At 36.8% G+C, this 19,607-nt stretch overlaps 1 protein-coding gene across 1 annotated transcript in view; it reads right to left on the bottom strand.

The window, feature by feature from the left end:
• Window positions 1-1,327: 1,327 nt before the first annotated feature.
• The window catches only part of LOC114295151 (peroxisomal ATPase PEX1), a 33,698-nt gene continuing 15,418 nt past the window's right edge, over window positions 1,328-19,607 (bottom strand). Inside the window, exons 5-17 of the mRNA XM_082885995.1 lie at window positions 17,239-17,994; window positions 15,944-16,035; window positions 13,698-13,771; window positions 13,306-13,528; window positions 11,646-11,739; window positions 11,354-11,508; window positions 9,681-9,911; window positions 7,573-7,773; window positions 6,282-6,407; window positions 6,143-6,204; window positions 2,951-3,068; window positions 1,865-2,149; window positions 1,328-1,775 (exon numbers count right to left, since the gene is read on the bottom strand). Coding sequence (XP_082742121.1) covers window positions 1,737-1,775; window positions 1,865-2,149; window positions 2,951-3,068; window positions 6,143-6,204; window positions 6,282-6,407; window positions 7,573-7,773; window positions 9,681-9,911; window positions 11,354-11,508; window positions 11,646-11,739; window positions 13,306-13,528; window positions 13,698-13,771; window positions 15,944-16,035; window positions 17,239-17,994 — 2,456 coding nt within the window. The 3' untranslated portion in view covers window positions 1,328-1,736. The remainder of the gene's footprint in view (window positions 1,776-1,864; window positions 2,150-2,950; window positions 3,069-6,142; window positions 6,205-6,281; window positions 6,408-7,572; window positions 7,774-9,680; window positions 9,912-11,353; window positions 11,509-11,645; window positions 11,740-13,305; window positions 13,529-13,697; window positions 13,772-15,943; window positions 16,036-17,238; window positions 17,995-19,607) is intronic.

The following is a 19,607-nucleotide window of genomic DNA, read 5'->3' as shown; positions in this document are numbered from 1 at the left end:
ATGCACCAAACACAGTGTAAATCTAATTTTTTTTAATTAATTTGTCTTTAGTGAATGCGCTTGATAAATTCTAAACTGAGAATCAGAGCTTCGTGAGTGACCAAAGTCATCCATGAACCGTGACTTGTCGGCAAAAGGATACCGCAAGTATCATTTGCGACAAAGAAGCCCCTTCGATGGTTAAGTCACAAATCCGAGACAAAAGAATGAGAGCAAAGCAAGCCAGAATAGAGATTGTAAAACTACCACGCACAGCCGGAACCATAAGCAAAGGGGTACAAATAAAAAACAATATCTGCGAAATCCAGTAACCTAAAACATTAATTCTAGGTTGTGATATGCCAATTTCTAAAAGTAACATTCATCAGCTTCTTGACAGATCTGCCAAATCAAATTCATTTTGGTATTTATTTGCCACATGCTTTATTAAATCCTAGTATTTCAAGTACGAGTGTTCCCAATTCAACCATTCCTCTATCTTTTGCTATTTGGAAAATGATTTTCCCCCCAAATTTTGTCCCCCCCAAACAGCCCGATTTTTTTTTTTTTTTTTTTTTTGTGGCCTTTCCCTCTTATATCGCTGTGCTGAAAACAGAGGGAGAAAGAAAGAGAAGATAGAAGAGAGAAGAAGAGAGGAAGAGGAGGAAGATGTTGATGGCGATGATGATGTGTTAAAAACAGAGGGAGGAAGAAAGAGAAGATAGAAGAGAGAAGAAGAGAAAGAAGAAGAGAGGAAGAGGAGGAAGATGTTGATGGCGACGATGATGTGTTGATGGTGATGATGTTGCTATTGGTGAAGATGTTCGCCGATGATGCCGATGAAGATGTTCGCCGATGACGATGTGTTGATGGTGATGATGTTGCTGTTGATGAAGATGTTATTGTTGATTATTATTATTTCAAATTTTTTTTTTTTTGAAAATCAACAAAACAGATTAGATCAGATCTGTTTAACAAGTTGATTATAATTTTTGTTTCAGCTTCATCTCACACAAACAGATCAGATCTGTTTAACATAAATTTGTTCAACATAATTTTTTTTTCCCCTAAATCAGATTTGTTCATCATCTTGCTTCAATTTTGTGGTGAGTTTGGTAATTTTTAGAGAGAAAATAGAGGAAGAAGATGAAGGAGGTTCTGATTCTGTAGAGATGATAGACTTTAAATAGACTTTTGTTTTAACTTCAATTTTCTGGTTCTGTTCATCATCTTCTCATATAGGTTCTGGTTCTGAAGTTTTTGCACAATCATGAAGTTTTTCTCTCAAATGTTGAGAAAAGAGAGGAACGAAGGAAGATGACAAAAAAAAAATTGGAAAACGACGCCGTTTTTCAAATTCGAGCCATTCGGGGTAGCAACTTTTGAGCTACCCAGCAGAACCCTTGCTATTTTTCTCTCAAATTATAACTTTTACAACACGGAAGTGTAGGTACAGGAAAAAGTTGCCTTTCTCATAAAGCTAAGAGTAAATGTTCACAGAAGGGCTATCATCAAGCCTTCCTTATTATTTGCAAATAATAAGAGCACCGATCAACTGAGCAAACCTGCAGCAAATAGGAAAAAATGTATCACCAAATCAGACTCTATCTCTCTCTCTCTCTCTCTCTCTCTCTCTCTCTTTGTTTGACTGAGTGACGGGCCCCACTTCTCGAGTAATGGGCAATGTTGGCTAATGATAATGTTAGTGTTGCCCATTTGCTCTCCACATTCCGTCACTGCAGTCTCTGCTTCAAATCTCAGGCTAGAGTAGCTCTTTTGCCTTTTGCATCTCTTGACTGCAAACAAGTTTTATCTGTTAGACACACTAGCAACATTCTGAAAAGGATTTAAAGGAACTGTGTACATTGCTGAGAGAGAGAGAGACCTGTGCAGCAACAGATCTTTTTGAATCCAAGAACTGGTTGTAAATGCCATATAATCGCTGCTTTTCTGCTTCCGACACAGATGGTCTTGCCTTGGAAGCAACAGAATTCAGAAGACTACGCGTGATGACTGGCATTTTTCCAGGCTTGTCGCTCTCTGCACTGTCTAGAAGGTCATGGACCGCAGCAAGCTGTGCGTCAGATAGAAGAGCCTGGAGGTCGGCTCCACTAAATCCTTCTGTCACATAGGCAATGGCTTCCAAGTCAACGTCACTGGCCAATGGTAACTGCATTAATTCCAACCAGCTAACTGATTAAGATGGCTAAAATTTGGGAACAAGTGCTGTTTTAGAAGCAGTCAAAGGCACTAAGGTCATGTTTGATTCACAAGACTAATAGTGAAGTATTAATAATCCTATTAAATTAGTGTGGTATTCACTATCCAATTGGATTAATGTCTATTGGATTAATAATCCTAACACTACCCCATTACTAATAATCTTACAAATTTGTTGGATTAATTATCCATTGGATTAATAATCCTAAACCAAAATGTTAAAACAAACATAGGATAATTGGACTCACGGATTAATAATCCCAATCCCATGCTCTAATCCACCCAATCAAATATGCCCTAAGAGAATTGTGAAATAGATGAATACTAAACAGCTCCAGAGACAAACAAAGTTTTAATCAGCAGAAGATAGTAGAGCCTGAGGAAATCCCATTTCCTCGGGCTAATTTTTGACACATGTCCCACCAATATTTATACCAACCAATGTTGCCCCTGAAGAATATTTACCTCCCCGAGGAAATAATAGTCGAGTGGACCTCATTAAAGTAAAATGATGTAGACATATATATATACAGTTACTATTGGTTCAATGGTAAAACCTTGGCCTACCTTAAGGTTGTGGGTTCAAGTCTCAGGACAACCACTTTGTGCATTATGCAAACGATTAGTTGTGTACCTAATTTTTTCCCTCCCAAACACACATTAATATATACTAATTGGACATTGTTTTTATATAAATACAGTTACCAGGAATGCAACTCAATATATTACTTAACTGAAGATTAATACTAACCTTTCTTGAAAGAACTGTCAGAATATCAAACCTTTCATGTTTTGATGGGAAATCACAAAAGAGAAGGCGATCTAGCCTACCCGGTCGCAACAGTGCAGCATCAAGTAAATCAGGCCTACTGTTCGGTGCAAAAATGCAAGGGGTCAATTTTTATCCAACATGACATAATTAGAATAAACTGACAAATTTTACACTGTGTTTGGTTGGGGGATTTGGGAAAGGATTTGGAAATAGAAAGGGAAAACGTAGGTAAAATGTGAATAAAATATACCTACATTTCACCTAATTTTACACCTTTTCTCTTTCCTTTTCTAAATCCATTTTCAAATCCCCCAACCAAACACAACGTTAGGGAAAAAATACATAAGAATTTAAGAAGTTTTGCCAGTCAGTCACAAAAACATGAAATTGAGATAACATATTTTCATGACATTTCACACAAAACAGAGGTGTTCAGTGCATCTAAATATGCTTCACGCAAGCTTCTCCAGAAAAATGTAATGTGTACTTAAGAAATTATGTCTGCTGTAATTAAGTCTAGTGAAGAGTGTGTTTTCAGTTCATAATTCAAATTATAAACAGTAATCAGCAATTCCAGAGGCAATATAGAACTATTGTCCAGATGCAACACATAAATTATTTTGGTAGTGCAGCAGCATCCCAAAATGGTTGGCTAAACCAAATAGTAGACAAGGTTTTTTCTTTTTTCTGTTGGATATCTAACAGCTTCTATATGGCAGGGCAGAGAGTGAACTGGACTTGTTACACTAGTAGACAAGGTTTTTTTTTGTTAAAATCCACCTACTCTCCACCTACTTCACCCACTTAAACCTACTCCACTAAACCTAACCCACTACACCACTACCACCTCACATACTCCACTAAACCTAACCCACTACACCACTACCACCTCCACTTCACCTACTCCTTACCTACTACACACTCACCCTCTTCTATATATAGGAATCATGAATCATTGTAATAGATATCAATATAAATCAATCAATAATACAATTCTCTATTTCTCTTTATACATTAAATTTCTACATGGTATCAGAGCAAGGTTAAGCACTTAGTATCCCCTCTCTCTCCTCCGTTTGATTTCAAAATCCATTATTTTTATTTATTTTCTTCAAACCACTTTCCTTATTTCCCCCATCTTTCATTTTGATTTCAAATATATTTTTATTATTTCTTTCTTTATTTTTCTTTCACATTATTTTTTAATCTTTTTCAAATTCCATTCATACCATATAGCTTTGCACACCAAACCATCTTTTATTCATCTCAGGGATCAACCCCGATCACAATTTTAACAAAAAAAAAAAAAAAAAAAAAAAAAACAACCACAACAACACCAACCACAACACCACAAGATTTGTTTTCTTTTCTGCAGACGGCCACCCACCGACCTCACTTTTTCGCCTATTCCGCCGGTCTTTTCTTCTTGCCTCCGTCCTGGGCGGCCCTTGACGGTGTTGCCTCCGTGTTTCCCACTCCACTGGGCACGATCACTCCACCCTGCTCCTCAACTACAGCATATGGCGGACCTCCAAATCGGAACATAACGGTGGCCTTCCGCTTCAGCTCCTTATTTTCCGCCTTTAGCACACTTATCTCTGCTCGCGCATCCTTATACATGCGTTGGAGCAGAGCCAGTTGGGCGTTTAACTGCTGCACCTCATTTGTCCTACTCTGCAGCCGGTGCGACAAGTTTGTGACCGCAGTCATAGTTTCAACACAGGACTTCAATGTATACTGATTAGCTTCAATATCCGTTTGCACTGCCATTTTTTGCTCCACCGACCGCATCGGAAAGTTCAACGGAGCAAAACCAGAGGTGTTTGGTTGAGGTTCACAGGCCACCGCACCAGTTATCTCTCTTGTTGACTCGTTGAGGTCGGGAAAGAGAGTGAGCAGACCACGGGAAGAAGAGGCTATGTTCTGAGTAGCTGAACGGGAAGAAGAAGCCATGTTTTTGGGTTGCTGAGTGTTTCAGAGAAGGGTTGGTTACAGAATGTTACAGAGAGCGAAGAGGTTTCAACTGGTTTTTTATGCTTCCAAGCCTCAGACTTCGCTTTGGTTTATAAAGACAGAGACGACGAGGCCGACACGCGCTCTGTCAATCACGTGCATCGCCGCGTGTCAGGCGCCCCTTTTGATGGCTCGACGCTTTTTGTCGGGCACGTCTTTTGATGAAGTGGGCGCGCCTTTTGATGGCACGCCTTTTAATGGCACGCCTTTTTATGGATTGGGCACGCCTTTTGATGGCACGCATTTTGAAAGATTGGGCACACCTTTTGAGGGTGCGACTTTTTAAGGGTCCGACAAGACTCTGTAAACTGTCCCGACATTGATTCCGGTTAGCTCCTTCATGGGTCCGACAAGACTCAGTAAACTGTCCCGACATTGATTCCGGTTAGCTCCTTCATGGGTCCGACAAGACTCTGTAAACTGTCCCGACATTGATTCCGGTTCGTTTCTACAAGGGTCCAGCAAGACTCCGTAAACTGTCACAACATTGTCTGCTACAACGGTCCGACATGACCCCATAAACTGTCTTCTATATCGGTCTGACACCGCCATCCAGTGTCCTCTACACCGTTATGACACCACCATACAGTGTCCTCTACAACGTTATGACACCCCCATACAGTGTCCTCTACAACGTTATGACACCACCATACAGTGTCCTCTACAACGTTATGACACCACCATCCAGTGTCTTCACCAATGGTCTGACACGACCATACAGTGTCTCCTATCATCTTTTATTTTTATGTATTTTCTTGTTTTGTTACTCTCTCCAAACTCAAGTTGGTTACTTCCTATCCCCCTTGAGTTTGCGGGGGGCTGTTAAAATCCACCTACTCTCCACCTACTTCACCCACTTAAACCTACTCCACTAAACCTAACCCACTACACCACTACCACCTCACCTACTCCACTAAACCTAACCCACTACACCACTACCACCTCCACTTCACCTACTCCTTACCTACTACACACTCACCCTCTTCTATATATAGGAATCATGAATCATTGTAATAGATATCAATATAAATCAATCAATAATACAATTCTCTATTTCTCTTTATACATTAAATTTCTACATTTTTGTCTCCCACAAATTGCTTAGAAACAATAATACTGAGCATCTTGGGCAGATTTATATTCTAAACAGGAGCTTACCTGGTGGCAGCAAAAACAAATACACCGGTCAAAACTTCCACACCATCTAATTCAGTCAGAAACTGGAAAACATAAGGAAACTGCAATAAGCAAGTTTGTTAAAAGAAAACATAAGTAGGGAGTAAATGAAGAAACTAACTTGATTAACAACACGATCAGTCACTCCAGTATTGTCATGCCCTCTCTTTGGAGCAATCGAATCAAATTCATCAAAAAAAAGAATGCATGGGGCTGCAGCAGCTGCTTTTGAGAAAATATCACGAACCTGAAACCAAAAACCGGGCAACAGCGTCATCATATTAGTTATGTGAGCTCATCTGCTTCACCAAAATATTTTACTTTTATTTTTATTTTCTTTTTTTGATCAGCAACAAAACAGAATTTTATTTAAGCTTATCAAGAGAGGGTAAAACAAGTTCAATGAAAGACATGTAGTTCTCTATAACAAGAAGAGGAAAAAGAAAACAAGGTTACAAATCACACACCGCTCTCCAATCACTATTAACTAAGTCTAATGGAATCCCCTTAAAAAGGTGAGGTAACCAAAGCTTAAAAAGATGCCATAAAGTGAACCTTGTCCCAAATCCCATTAAGATCCTTAGCCTTATCTTCAAATACCCTAGCATTCATTTCTAGCCACACTACACATAACATAGAAAACCACACACTTCCAAAGATGAGAGCCTTCTTGCTTGAACCAAAACCCATAAAGTTAAGAGTAAGCATTTGACTAGGAGATTGTGGAGGCAGGCAATCCTCCTGCACCTCAAAAAGCAGACTTCGCCATAACTCCAAGGAAACTGGACAATGCAAAAAAAAGATAGTCAATTGATCACCTCATTCTCCTTACACATAATGCACCATTGTGGAGAGAGCACAAATGAGGTCTCCTCTGAGTTGTGTTCTAGGTATTGATCTTCTAATGAGCCACTGATCGAACAAAAACTTACACTTTAAGAGGTACATGTGCATTCCATATCAATTTGTTAGGCATAAAAAGAAGTAAATTTGGATTACCACTGATATTGCCAGAAAAGGAAATACAAAAAAGAGTCCCGAAGAATGAAGATTGCAAACTATATATCAAATCAAACCCTAAGTACTGGTAATGACTAAAATAACTAAAATACAGTTCACAAAATCTTTTCTCCTGATGTCTTCCAATTTGAGAAAATATCTGAGTAGCAAAATGATTAAAAAATAGAAATAATTACTATCAGCCATAAATATTGCCTGGGGCAAAAAGAAAAGAATAAATAAGGAGGAAAGAAAACAATCTCTCAGAGTCAATATGATGCGATAACATAACAAAAATTCAGAATCAAGACTCAGACAAACATCACAAATTGAATGCAAGATTAGTTAGAATCAAACACTAATTCAGTAAGAGAATGATTGAAGTTAACAATGAGCCTTCATTTCTCACTTACAGCTTGCTCAGAAGCACCAATGTATTTGTTCAGCAGCTCAGGCCCTTTGACAGAGATAAATCGTAGTGAACAAGCAGCAGCAGCAGCACCAATAATGTGTGTCTTGCCACAACCAGGAGGACCATATAAGAGAACATTTGACCGCAGCCTTAAAGGAGCTTGTGCAAAGATATTTGGAAACTTTGAAGGTAACTCAATCATCTGAAATATAGATATCAGAAAAACTAGATACAATAATTTAACAATAATAAAAGGCATAGAAATATAAGAGACAACAACGAAATACGTGAAAGAGAGATGGTACAAGGCAAATTTGGAAAATAGCATAGCATTTTAGACCGTACAGGCATAAATTAAATTTTAGAACTCATGTTGTGATTGACATCACAAATGTATTCCTGTCATTATTTAAATCTAAGTCAGTCAATTTGCATGACAGAAGCCTCCTATTCTGCCTGTTGATGTTTCTACAGGAGTTGAGATTATATTTCCGAATCAGTTCATGGAGATCAGTTTGTTAATGTTATGAGAAGTCCACACAGTATTCTCTCTTGGTGATTATCTATGCCACTCACTGTTGTGAAAAGCATGATGCGGAGCTGGTTTAAGGGTGAGGCGAGGTGTGGCAACTCTCTGGCACCTTGCATAAGTTGAGGTGAGGGGATACAAAGAAGTGACACTTGAGCACTAAAAGTGCGCACCTCAAGCTTTAACGCAAGCTGCCTGGGAGCTTTTCCCAGCTTGAATTTTTTTATCTTCAAATCTCGGCCCTTCATTTCTTGAATTTTGTAGTTTGTATTAACTACCTACCACAGTGACTACATTTAATACCTCTCTAAATATAAATTCTATGTGAAACTCTAAAAGATCAGAGCATACATACAATCGATTGGCACAGAGGAACAATTATTCAGTCGAAGGAACAATTCTTCAGTCAAAGGAACACTGAACAGTTCTTCTTTCTCACAGTTGCTTTGATTATTTTTTTAAAGAATCCGAGAAGCCCCTGATTTTTCCTTTCAAGGTTGTTCGAGTTGTCTTCTTCACAGATGCTTCAACTTTTTTTCTTCTCACAGTTTCTTCAAATCTCTCTCTTTTTTTAAAAATAAAAACAAAATTTGAGAAGTCCCTGGTTTTTCCTTTCAAGATTCTTCTTCAAGCCACTAAAATTTCTATACCTATATAAAATTTCATGGCTCCATCTTAACGTTGATTTTGTGTTTATCTAGGTCACCTATTATTTCTATTTGGAATGTTGGATCCATCATGGTTCTTGGAAATATTAGTGTTTTTGTCTAAACTATTTATTTTTAAAAAAAATATACTTAGTGTTCGCCTTGCTTCAATGAAGCCCTCGCCTCACCTCACTCTTAGGTGACCATATCAGCTCGGTTTTCTTTTCACTTACTTCATTGGGATACAAGCAACCGATATTTAGCCTGAGGATGCATTTCATCGATCTCATGCCATCTAGGTTGAGGAAGTGCTACGACAGCGTGAACTTCAGGAGCGCTTTTTCTTTTACAACTGTCTGGAGGAGAGTTTTTCTTATCCAGGGAGAAAGATGGGGAGTGGAAAGAAATTGATTGAGATTAGGGATTTGTTTGATTTAGGCTTGATTTTATTTCAGGATTTTCCATATTAAAAACCTTGTAGTTAGCCTATAAATATTAAACTTATTGTCAATGTTATAAAGCTCAAATATTGAGAATATTATTGGGTTAAGAGATTTAAGGTTTCTTTTATTTTCTTTTGCATGACATTTTGCTCCATTATGTCGGCCGGCCGGAATCACATTTCCTTCTCTTTAATCTAATTTGGAAACAGAATAAGCAACCGGAAAAATAAGTGTTATCTGTATAGTAACCATAGGCCTCATAATCCAGCCAAATCAGCATATAAACTTTCTAACCTTAAAATCAAATTGCTTTGCACACTTCGGTACATGCGAGATTTTCCATTGCAAAAAGTAAAAGCATGCCTTATGAAGCACAAACTAGAGGGAGAAGTCCTCTCATTCAATTGAAAGCAATTTAATTGCCCCCAAAAAATGATAATCTTATGGTTTACAAATGCATCTGGTACAGGACCAACAGGCAAAGAAGTACCTCTTTGATGGCATTCCTGATGTCCGTAAGACCACCAACATCCTCCCAACCAGCACGACCGCCTTCATGAGCAGATTTACTAATGTCACGTAAGGAAACTGGAAGAAACCCTTGCATTGCGTGCAGAAAATCCTCCCCAAGTAAAGCAGGTTTCTCATGTTCTAGAAGAGCCAAATCATAAGACAAAAAGCGACAAATCCCAGCATGAACAGCCCTATCAACCAGTATTTGCTGCAACAGTAAAGTTGCTATAACGATTTCTGTTTCATGGCATGATGGAGTATATATATCTAGTAGAAAAATTAAAGAGTCTAAAGCAGCAACACATTTGCCCAAAGATTCAATTGCCAATATCGAACAAATTCAAAAACATACAAATAATTTATGAGGCTCGAACAATAAAACATAAGTAAGACCATCCATCAAATATCGAAAACTTCAAAGGTATAATAAGGCAGAGCAATTAATCATGATTTTAAGTATGAAGACAAACATGGACTAAATATAACTGACACCTCTGCCACCATCTGAACAAATGAAAATAAAATTGAACTAAATTCTTCTCTAATTCATATAGCAAACTCAAACATTGTTGGAGCAGACACCTTCTTCAGGAAAACGTTAAATATGAATATATATATATATTTATATATATATATATATATATATTTATATAAGCACAAGAAAGTAATAAAATGGAAATATAAAATATAACCGCTTAACAAATAAAGAGAAATAATATCTACTTCACTCCCACTGCAATAATGATATCCATGGAGTCAAAAGGGAATCAATTTTCAGGGGGAAGCCAACATATAAAGTAGTACATAGAGATGCTCAAACTAACCAATGTTATACATTCAACTTAGGAGATTACACAATTGATGTGGAAGGTGTAGACAATTAAGATCAACATAAGGTTAGGGTAGTAGTCAGTGCAGCTAGATGAGGTCAAGTAAGCAACCCACATACCATGTTACAAAAAATTAATAAATAAATAACTTATCCACGGTTATTATGACAGCATAAGGGAAATGCCGTTTATTTTATTTTATTTTATTTATTTTTGCATGTCACTGACAAAACTGTCATTGAGCTACTTTGCAGAATTATGGAGTAGGAATGTCCCAACTTATGAAGATATTCTTGCAACCAACATTTCCACTTAAAGGCTGATCAAACCAGCTGCCGCATGCCCAAAATTTGCAATACTTGCTTTATCAATTGTGATTCTCTCTGGAGAAAGTCAAGTCTATGAATATCCATTCCCTTACAAATGCATTAACGCACTTGTTTCCCGAAAAGCAAATTGTACTTTGTCAGTGTTGCCACGACAAATATTCTACGACTCTTTAAAGTAGTGAACAAAAGCTTCTAAAGAAATATCATGGAATAGTGTTCTCCATTTATTTGGTTTGTAGAATGGAATTTAAATACAGGTACATAACATGCTTACCTGTCATTATTAATGGATTCAGTATTTTCCATAGAGCACATGATAATTATAAACACACACACACACACACACACACACACACACACACACAAAGAGCATCGAAGGAAGTGTCACAAAACCTATCAAGTAATAAAGGTAAAACCAAAACAATGATAACTTATAATTGAGGTTGATTTTGCAATCAAATATTCAAGAAACTTTGAAACGAGCAAAATACCAGATCATATGCATCATATCCATCACATTTGGAAGCTACATCTAACAAGATGACATCAGAACATTGTAAGGAACGCTTCTGGATTTCATGTTTCAATAAAGCACCACGTTCAGAGACAGCAGGAGCAGGCAATTGCACATGAAAGTCAAACCTTCCTGACTCGAATTGAATTCCAAAATACACAGTTTAGAATATGAAAACCAAAAGTGCAAAGAGAAAGACTGTTTGAGTGCTCTTCAAATTATCTATTAGCCATTATTGAATAGGACTTTAAAGTCACAGAGTAACTAACCCGAAGAGCACAAAGACTGAGGTATATTAGTGAGAGACTGGGCAGAAGCTATGAATGCAATAGGGCCAATTCCACATGAGTTCCTCCGCTTTTCCTGCACAGTGTAAAAAGAAGCTTAAGTTGCCCCATTTGAGAAAAACTAAGGTAATGAATTACAACAGTAGGTTGTGGCACCATATACTGCAATTTTGTGATTACCCAAAGGTAACTAAAATTATTTCACAATTCAGTACCCATAATACCCAATGATACATACCTTACTTCGTTCAATTCTATTCAGAGAAGGAAACAAAAATAAAAAAGAAATTTTTTCCAGAAGAATGAGTGCGCTAAATGATCAAAATCTCACACATTTATAGTTATGTTATATTTTCAAACAATATAAACACGAAGTAGCTGAAGAGTCTTAACTCCACAAAAGAATGGAGAATTTGATTAAAAATAATAAACTACTATTTTGCTAACCAATCCATTCCTCACAAGGAATAAGAAAGTGACTTAACAGATTCTCATCATGCTTGCACATACCAATTAACATGTACTTGCCATTTTCTAATTAAATCATAACAATAAGGATCTTCTCATCCAAAGCACACCAAACAAACAAGGCCACCTTAGACGGGAATTTTGTACTTCAAGCCCCTTTCCAAGGGAAAGAAGATCCCCTTAAACCGGCCAGAGAAACATAGCAAGATAACACAAAACTGCACAGAGAGATCTCAACCATTGGACAGCATCACCACCATCACCAATACAAGTCAAATAAAGAAGCCCAAGAAGATCCAACAACTCCGTTTCTTCCCAATCATTAGCCCTCTACAAAGAAAAATGTTCCAAAAGACTCGACCATCCTTCCTCTTCAAATAGTCACCCACCAAAGCCTGACCATCAAGAGCCAAACGGGCAATATTACGATGGGTAGTCCAAACTGTCATCCGCACGCCATCTGTTGCTTCAAAACCTAATCTGCTCAACATTCTTGACCACAAACGAAATGTGATCGAAAAAGGAGACCAACCCATTTTTTATACCTTCCCATAAACTAACACCATAGGACAAAGTAACCTCTTCTGACGTCCAGCCCCCGAACACACTCATATTTACACTGCACCACCTCCTCCAATACTTCTCCGTATCACAAGAAAAACTACACAACCACTCCCCCAACAAAGCTTGATTAAAAATTGCCAGGCCTAAAGATGCCCAAACCCCCTTCCTTTAGAGAAGAACAAACAGTATCTCAATCCACCATAAGAGATTTAAACTACTCTCCATATGTAGCTAAATGAAGCTACTCTCCATATTCAAACTACTCTCCACATGTAGCTAAATTAAGCTTTAACAAAGTTCATATTTTCATTATTTTTGTCTCTCGGTTCAAATTTTTCCCAAAGCACATTTGAGGAAAGCAAAACCACAATAGAAGCATCATTCCTTCAACCCACAGGTAGCTGAATGAATCTTTACGAAAATTTTATTTTAGTTCATCTAGAACATCTAATTGTTGATGGTCTAGCTTTTGTTCCACAATAATAAAGAAATCCGGTCAATTTCACCGATGAATGCACAGTAAGTCAGTAACAAATCTTATTAGCATAAAAAGGAACTTTTCTTTCCATCTTGAAAATGTTGAATGAGTAAATTATAACACAAATTTTACCTCATATTCATCCATAATATCTGTAAGAAACTGTGCAAGCTCAATGACGGAAGAAGAAGGTTGAGATCCTTCCAAGTCAGTGGAGGATGATATAATGCTATCAAGATCATCAAAAATGACAACTGAAGGTGCATGATCTAAAGCTTCAGATACATAGCCAGAAAGTGCTTGCCGAATAGTTGCAGACTTCTCCAACGCAAGTTTAGAACAATAAACAAAAACTCTGGAATTACAAATATTCATTAGAATGCTAATACAGATTTTACAATCAAGCCTAAACAAGAAGTTAAAAATAATCAATGAAGTCTCAGTTACTGTCATATTGTTAGAAATTGAACAAACATTTTCATTATAAACTAGACAATATATGAATGTATTGTATAATTCCATACATGTGAGCCAAGATGTCTTCATGTTCTTCAACAGATTTTGAAACAGCTGTCGCTAATAATGTTTTCCCCGAACCCTAAAACAAGGAACATGACAATCATATTAAAATTTAAACCATAATGCTACTTTCTTTAAGGCATGTTTAACAGTTATGGTGCTGCACTATCAAAATGGATAGAAAACCCATAGTAGTTCAGAATTTTTCTTTTCAGTGTCAATGTTAAACATCAAGATTCACAACAATTATTCCACTCTCACAGAGAAATTGAAAAAATAAAAACAAAAAAAGTATGTAGATTGTAGAAAAATAGGTAGATAATTGTAGAAAAATGCTACAAAGAATCCTATTTCTTTCCTCCTTTCTCACTCCAAGACACAAGTGAGTGGGTCCCATATGCATTTATGAATGTGGGTCCCATTGCTTTGTATCTAGGAGTGAGAAAATGAGGCAAGAAATGGGATTATGTATAGCATTGATTATAATTGCATTATATGTGCACTATTTCAAGAAGTAACTTTGTAATATACCACTCAACTTAAATCAGCATATGAATGCCATAAACATGAACATATGGAAATTACACAATTAAACCTTTTCATTTCGTTCGTCAGCTTTAACTAATAGGTCAAAAGGCACCAAACAATTAAGACATCCAAAACCTCTTCCCTCTCTCAACAAAACCTCCCCTTCCACTCAACAATCCCAAACCCCCTGAGACAAGACCCCACCTCCCTTCTAACACTTTCTAGAAACTCTCAAACCCTCTACAAATCTTCCCCATCCAAAACGCTGCCATTTTGGATCCCCTTCTCCAAACCTAACCCTCCATCCTTACTGATACCAACAAACCCCATAATTAACATGTCACTTAATCAAAACAGGAAGATGAAATACCACAAAAAGCCACAGAGAAATTATGGGAAAAGCTTAACCGTAAACATAAGAAAGTCGACAACAACCCAAATGGAAACCCAAAACAAGGATCCAAGATGAAAAAAAAAGAGAAGCAAAAGGAAAAGGAAAACCACACTATCAAGAGGAAGCCAAGGGCAAAAGAAGCCACCAAATAAAGAACAAAAAAGAAAAGGAAGAAGGCGAATGGAAAAGAGAAATGGAAAAAACAAAAGTCATATAAAGTAAAGGAAAACAAGGATCACAAGCTCTAAAAATCAAAGATTGAACCCAAAAGGACTTCGATCGGAACCCTAACCGTATATCATGAGAGCAAGAGAAGAGAGAGTTTGGATAGTGTGCCCAACACGCATTGGGCATTGTTTGACGAGTGTTAATCCTCTCACACTAGCTGACATGTGCAGTATGGTTGGCGTTGGTGCTACTGTCATAGGGCATTTCACTCACACATCGGACCTCTTTAGTAATGTGAGGATTTTGTTCTGTATTTGTCTATATCTGTGGGCCACATTGCCATATCCTTTTCAACCTTTGAGGATTGTTGAGGGCATTTCACTAATGAGATGCCATAGGAAGTTCTTGCAACTGGAAAAAGAAAGAAACAATGCTGAATCCCCTTGATCACACACATTTCTATTTGGTTAGAAGTTTCCTACGCGTGAATCACTCACATCACAACCACAAGATGTTTTCTATGGAAAACAGTATAAAAGTATTTAAAACTTTGTTTTGTTTTTCATACAATTGTACTCTAATGCTATATTTTATGAATGAAGCACATCAATATTCGGGATGCAATGATAGATATCCTAGAGTTTATAAGAAGCATTGGATACTTTTCAAAAATTTATTTTTACACCACGGATAATTTGAGTGTCAAACATATATCCGCTAATATCCAAGAAGTTTTGGCATTCAATACAAATACGACTCCACTCTAAAAGTATCCAAGTGCTTTATAACAGAGTACTGATAAGTAATTGATTTTTATTCAGCACAAATTCTAGAACACATACAGTTATGTTCCAGACCACCAAATAGAACATAAAATTTAGTTATGTCCTCTATAACTACCCTTATTCACAAGTCAAGACAAAATATAAACTTGCATTACCTAGGCAGAAATTTTATTAATCCTGAGAAGCAATATATGAGCTCTAAACACCAAGAATGCACAAAGAAGGTTATAACTATGTCTCAGAAATATGTAAAGTGCACAATAAGCATTGGACCAATGTCCATGATATTTATGTTGCTGGTTATGGGAACCTTTGCTTCACCAGCAAACATTATATTACCAAATAGAAATTTTGGCAATTGAAGAGAAGAACTCACAGTAGGTCCATGTATTAGAACATGTCCAGGGAAAGGAAGACTATAACTACTCAACATCCCCCCAGAAGCAGGACATAATAGCACAATCAACCCTGCAGGTAGAAAAGATAGAATGTTAGGGAGATCCAAGCTTCATCAGATGGCAGAATGGGTGCTTACAGTAATCATAAACTAAAACATAGCACTAATCAGAAAAAAAAAATTAATAAAAAAAAAAAACAGTATCACAGAAGACTACTGTCTGCATTAAGGACCCAGTTAAAAAGTTGAGATCACTAACTCTTCTAACGAACGATGGCCAAGATAATTTAGGTCAGGAAAAACTGAATGCCCTTTTTGTTGGCATGGTATGATACAGCAGTTACATAAAGAAAAGAACTGAGCAATTTCTTGTAATCCAATGCAAAGCAGGAAAACGTTCAAGTGTTCCAATTCTTCAGCCAAAGAATATAAGGCATTCTCTGCCAGTTCTAACCTGCCTTAAAAGGATCAATATATTAACAGGAACAAGGCAACAAAATTTTACAGCAACTTCAAAAGAAATGGGAAATTTTAGGAAGTTCAAGAGAGAACTTGGGATACATGCAGTCTTCACAAATAGAAAGGCAACTTCCTAAATTGCTTTTTCGACTCATTTTATATTGTGCACAAATGGAAAACTGAATAGAGAGGGTGGCTCACAATCTCTCTTTCTTAGAAAGAGATGAAACAGCTGCCTTGGGAAATAAAAAAAGAAGAGACTTTTACCTAATCTCATCATTCGTGGGCGTTCCAGAAGACAAAAGAAATCAAAAGCACCAACGAAACGACGATACATGGAAGGGCAAGGATTTTTTATTATAATATTCGTTCGGGTTTGGTTCGGCAGGTTTGGTCTATTCAAACCCACAATCCGAACCAATACTAAAAAATATGTAATCCTCAGGTCTGTTGCCGACTGTACATAATTTCGAAACCGTCCATGTCTCTTGGGTCAGTCTGGTAGAATGGGTTATTTGGATATTTGTGCAGCCCTAGCCAATATAATGTATTTTGGGCCAATGGATGTTGAACACCTTATGTCTGTACTAATTGCGTAATGACGATGGTGGGATTGTATTTGAACACTTGAATTTCTCTTTAATTATGTCAATATAATACATGTTTTCAGCTAGATGTATGGATTTCTAACCGAAAGAAAGAAAGAAAGAAAGAAAATTCAGTCACTCAAGAACTGCAGAAATTTTGCATTTCTTGAGTTATCAAGCAACTAAAAGCATAATGGTATACAGAAATGTTAAGGAGAAAATACCTACTATTAATAATATCAGAAGCAGCAGTGCCCATCCATCCCAAGGAGGAAATTTTTGGACTAAAGAATTTGTTAGAGGTTCTTTCTTTGACCGAATAAAAATATACAGGGTCACCCAAACTCAGCTTTCCAACCAACAATTCTGAGCTACTCAGGTTATTGTCCCCCATATTTCCTTTGTCAAATACAAATTCATATGCGTAAACTTTGTCATCATGCAGAGGTTCCTCAGAAATAGACAGAACATATAGGATGTCAATCCATGGTTCTCCAATTCTGTTTGTGATTCCAAAAGAAAAATTAGACGATGTCTGCACCTTTCCATGTTTTCCAATACTGTAATCCTTAACAACAAAGTGAAGCAAACTTTCATTTCCTAAAACTAATGAATTAACTTCCACTCCTGCATTTGAAGCAATGGCATGAAGGTGAGCAGAATGCCATGCATGCAAAAGATTGTGCAATCCCTTTTTAATGATGGACTGGGTAGCAGCCTCTTCATCCTTGTTACTAGGTAATCCATTAGAAAGAGCTGCTAAAACTCTTTCATGGGTAGACCATTCAATTATACCCATGTTAGTGTCTGATTTTGTCTTGAGAAGTACATCATTGGTCTTACGATTCTTTTGGCTTCCTACAACTTCTAGACCATCGTTGTCAATAGCCTTACTGTTCCCAGACATCTTCAATTGGCAAGGAGAAACTGAAAGTAAAGGAACTTCTCTCTTCAAGTTAATATTGCATCTCCTTACATATATCCCTGCAAACATAAGAATAACCCTATTTCATAAAAGTTTATTCAATATTCTGGGGACAAATAAAAGTTAACTATTAATTAATAGTAAAAATATTTTGTAGTATGTGTGCACAAAATATTTGGTAGTTATTTATTTTTTCTTCAAAAAGCAGTGATTTCTGCATGTACTCCTTACCTGATTAAAATATGAAGGTCTAATTACAATAGTGATTATCGCATGTACTCCCTATCTGTTTATAAAATAAAAGCAATGTCTAATTATAATGGCACCAACACATGGAAATGTTGAAATGATTAAAATTAACTGGAGAGAAAACTGAACATTAGCTATATAAAAGCAGTCACCACTTCAACGTGTTAAGAGACAATTTTTCATCGTTCCTGTACAGTTGCACACCCACTCTCCCGAACGACCTCCCAAGCATCACCCTCTACATCTCCAACTCCCTGAAAACAACACCTACCACCAGCATAGCATGAAGGCTATGTGATTAATACACTAAGATGCTAATTATGTTCTATGTGGCTTACAGGACATGGCATCCAATACAAAATCCACCATGATTTGATCTAAAATTAAACCAACCATGCAAATCAGAGGTTACCACCTAAGAAGCATGGATACTTCTAAAAAGGTGGTGTGTCCATGTCGGACACCAACACTCATCGGACACAGTGTTCGACACTCATCCAATTGTGTCTTATTTAAAATAAAAAGAATAAAAAAGAGGCCACACATGTCCATTGTTTAAACACACGTGTCCATTGATTAGACACACACAAAACTAATTATAAGTTAAAACAAAATAACTTAGAATACAATGATAAAGAGGGAAAAAAAAAAAACATCAATTTATAAAAATTAGCGTTATATTTCATTATTTATTGTTTTGGAATGATATATTCATATATATGACATATAATAAATAAAATTACATATTTTGTACGTGTCCCCCATGTGTCATGTCTTACATGTTTTTGAAAATTTCCATGTCGGCATGTCCGTGTTGTGTCACATCACATGTCTATTTTTGTGCTTCTTAGGTTACCACTAAGGTCTACAACCTCGACGAGAACAATCTTCACAACCAGATGCAGGCCGTACAAGGAAATGTTGCATGCTCTGGTTGAGTAGTCACCCATGGTAATTTCAGTGCAAAACACAACCACATGCAAACAAGAACAAATTCTCAACTTTAGGCTATATTAAAATTTCACTCAAAACTGTCCAATTCTGATGAAGTTAATTTGTCACCTAATTCCAAAACTTCCAATGTGAAAAGGAACCTATCTTAATATAAAAAGTGAAATTTTCCACACAAGGGAAAACATTTTTAAAGACATAAGAAAAACAGCTACTAAGCATGCAGCAGAAATTTCTCTTCAATTTTTCAAATTTATTCCATTTTGTTTGTGTTGTTGACCAGAGGAATAGACTAATCCATTACAGAATGAAAAGTAAAGTAAATACGCACGCTAGATAAAACTTATGAAAAGCAGTTAATCACCAAGGCCAATCAACCTTGAATAAAACTATGCAACTAGAATAAACAATGCAGACTAAACTGGATGTACATTAAATAGGACAAACTTTACTTTGGCTCTTGGAAGGATTA

The sequence above is a fragment of the Camellia sinensis genome, chromosome 9 (assembly GCF_055761805.1).
Source record: "Camellia sinensis isolate YWXY chromosome 9, ASM5576180v1, whole genome shotgun sequence".
In the NCBI taxonomy this organism is placed as follows: domain Eukaryota; kingdom Viridiplantae; phylum Streptophyta; class Magnoliopsida; order Ericales; family Theaceae; genus Camellia; species Camellia sinensis.
This window is presented reverse-complemented; position numbering and strand designations above follow the sequence as displayed.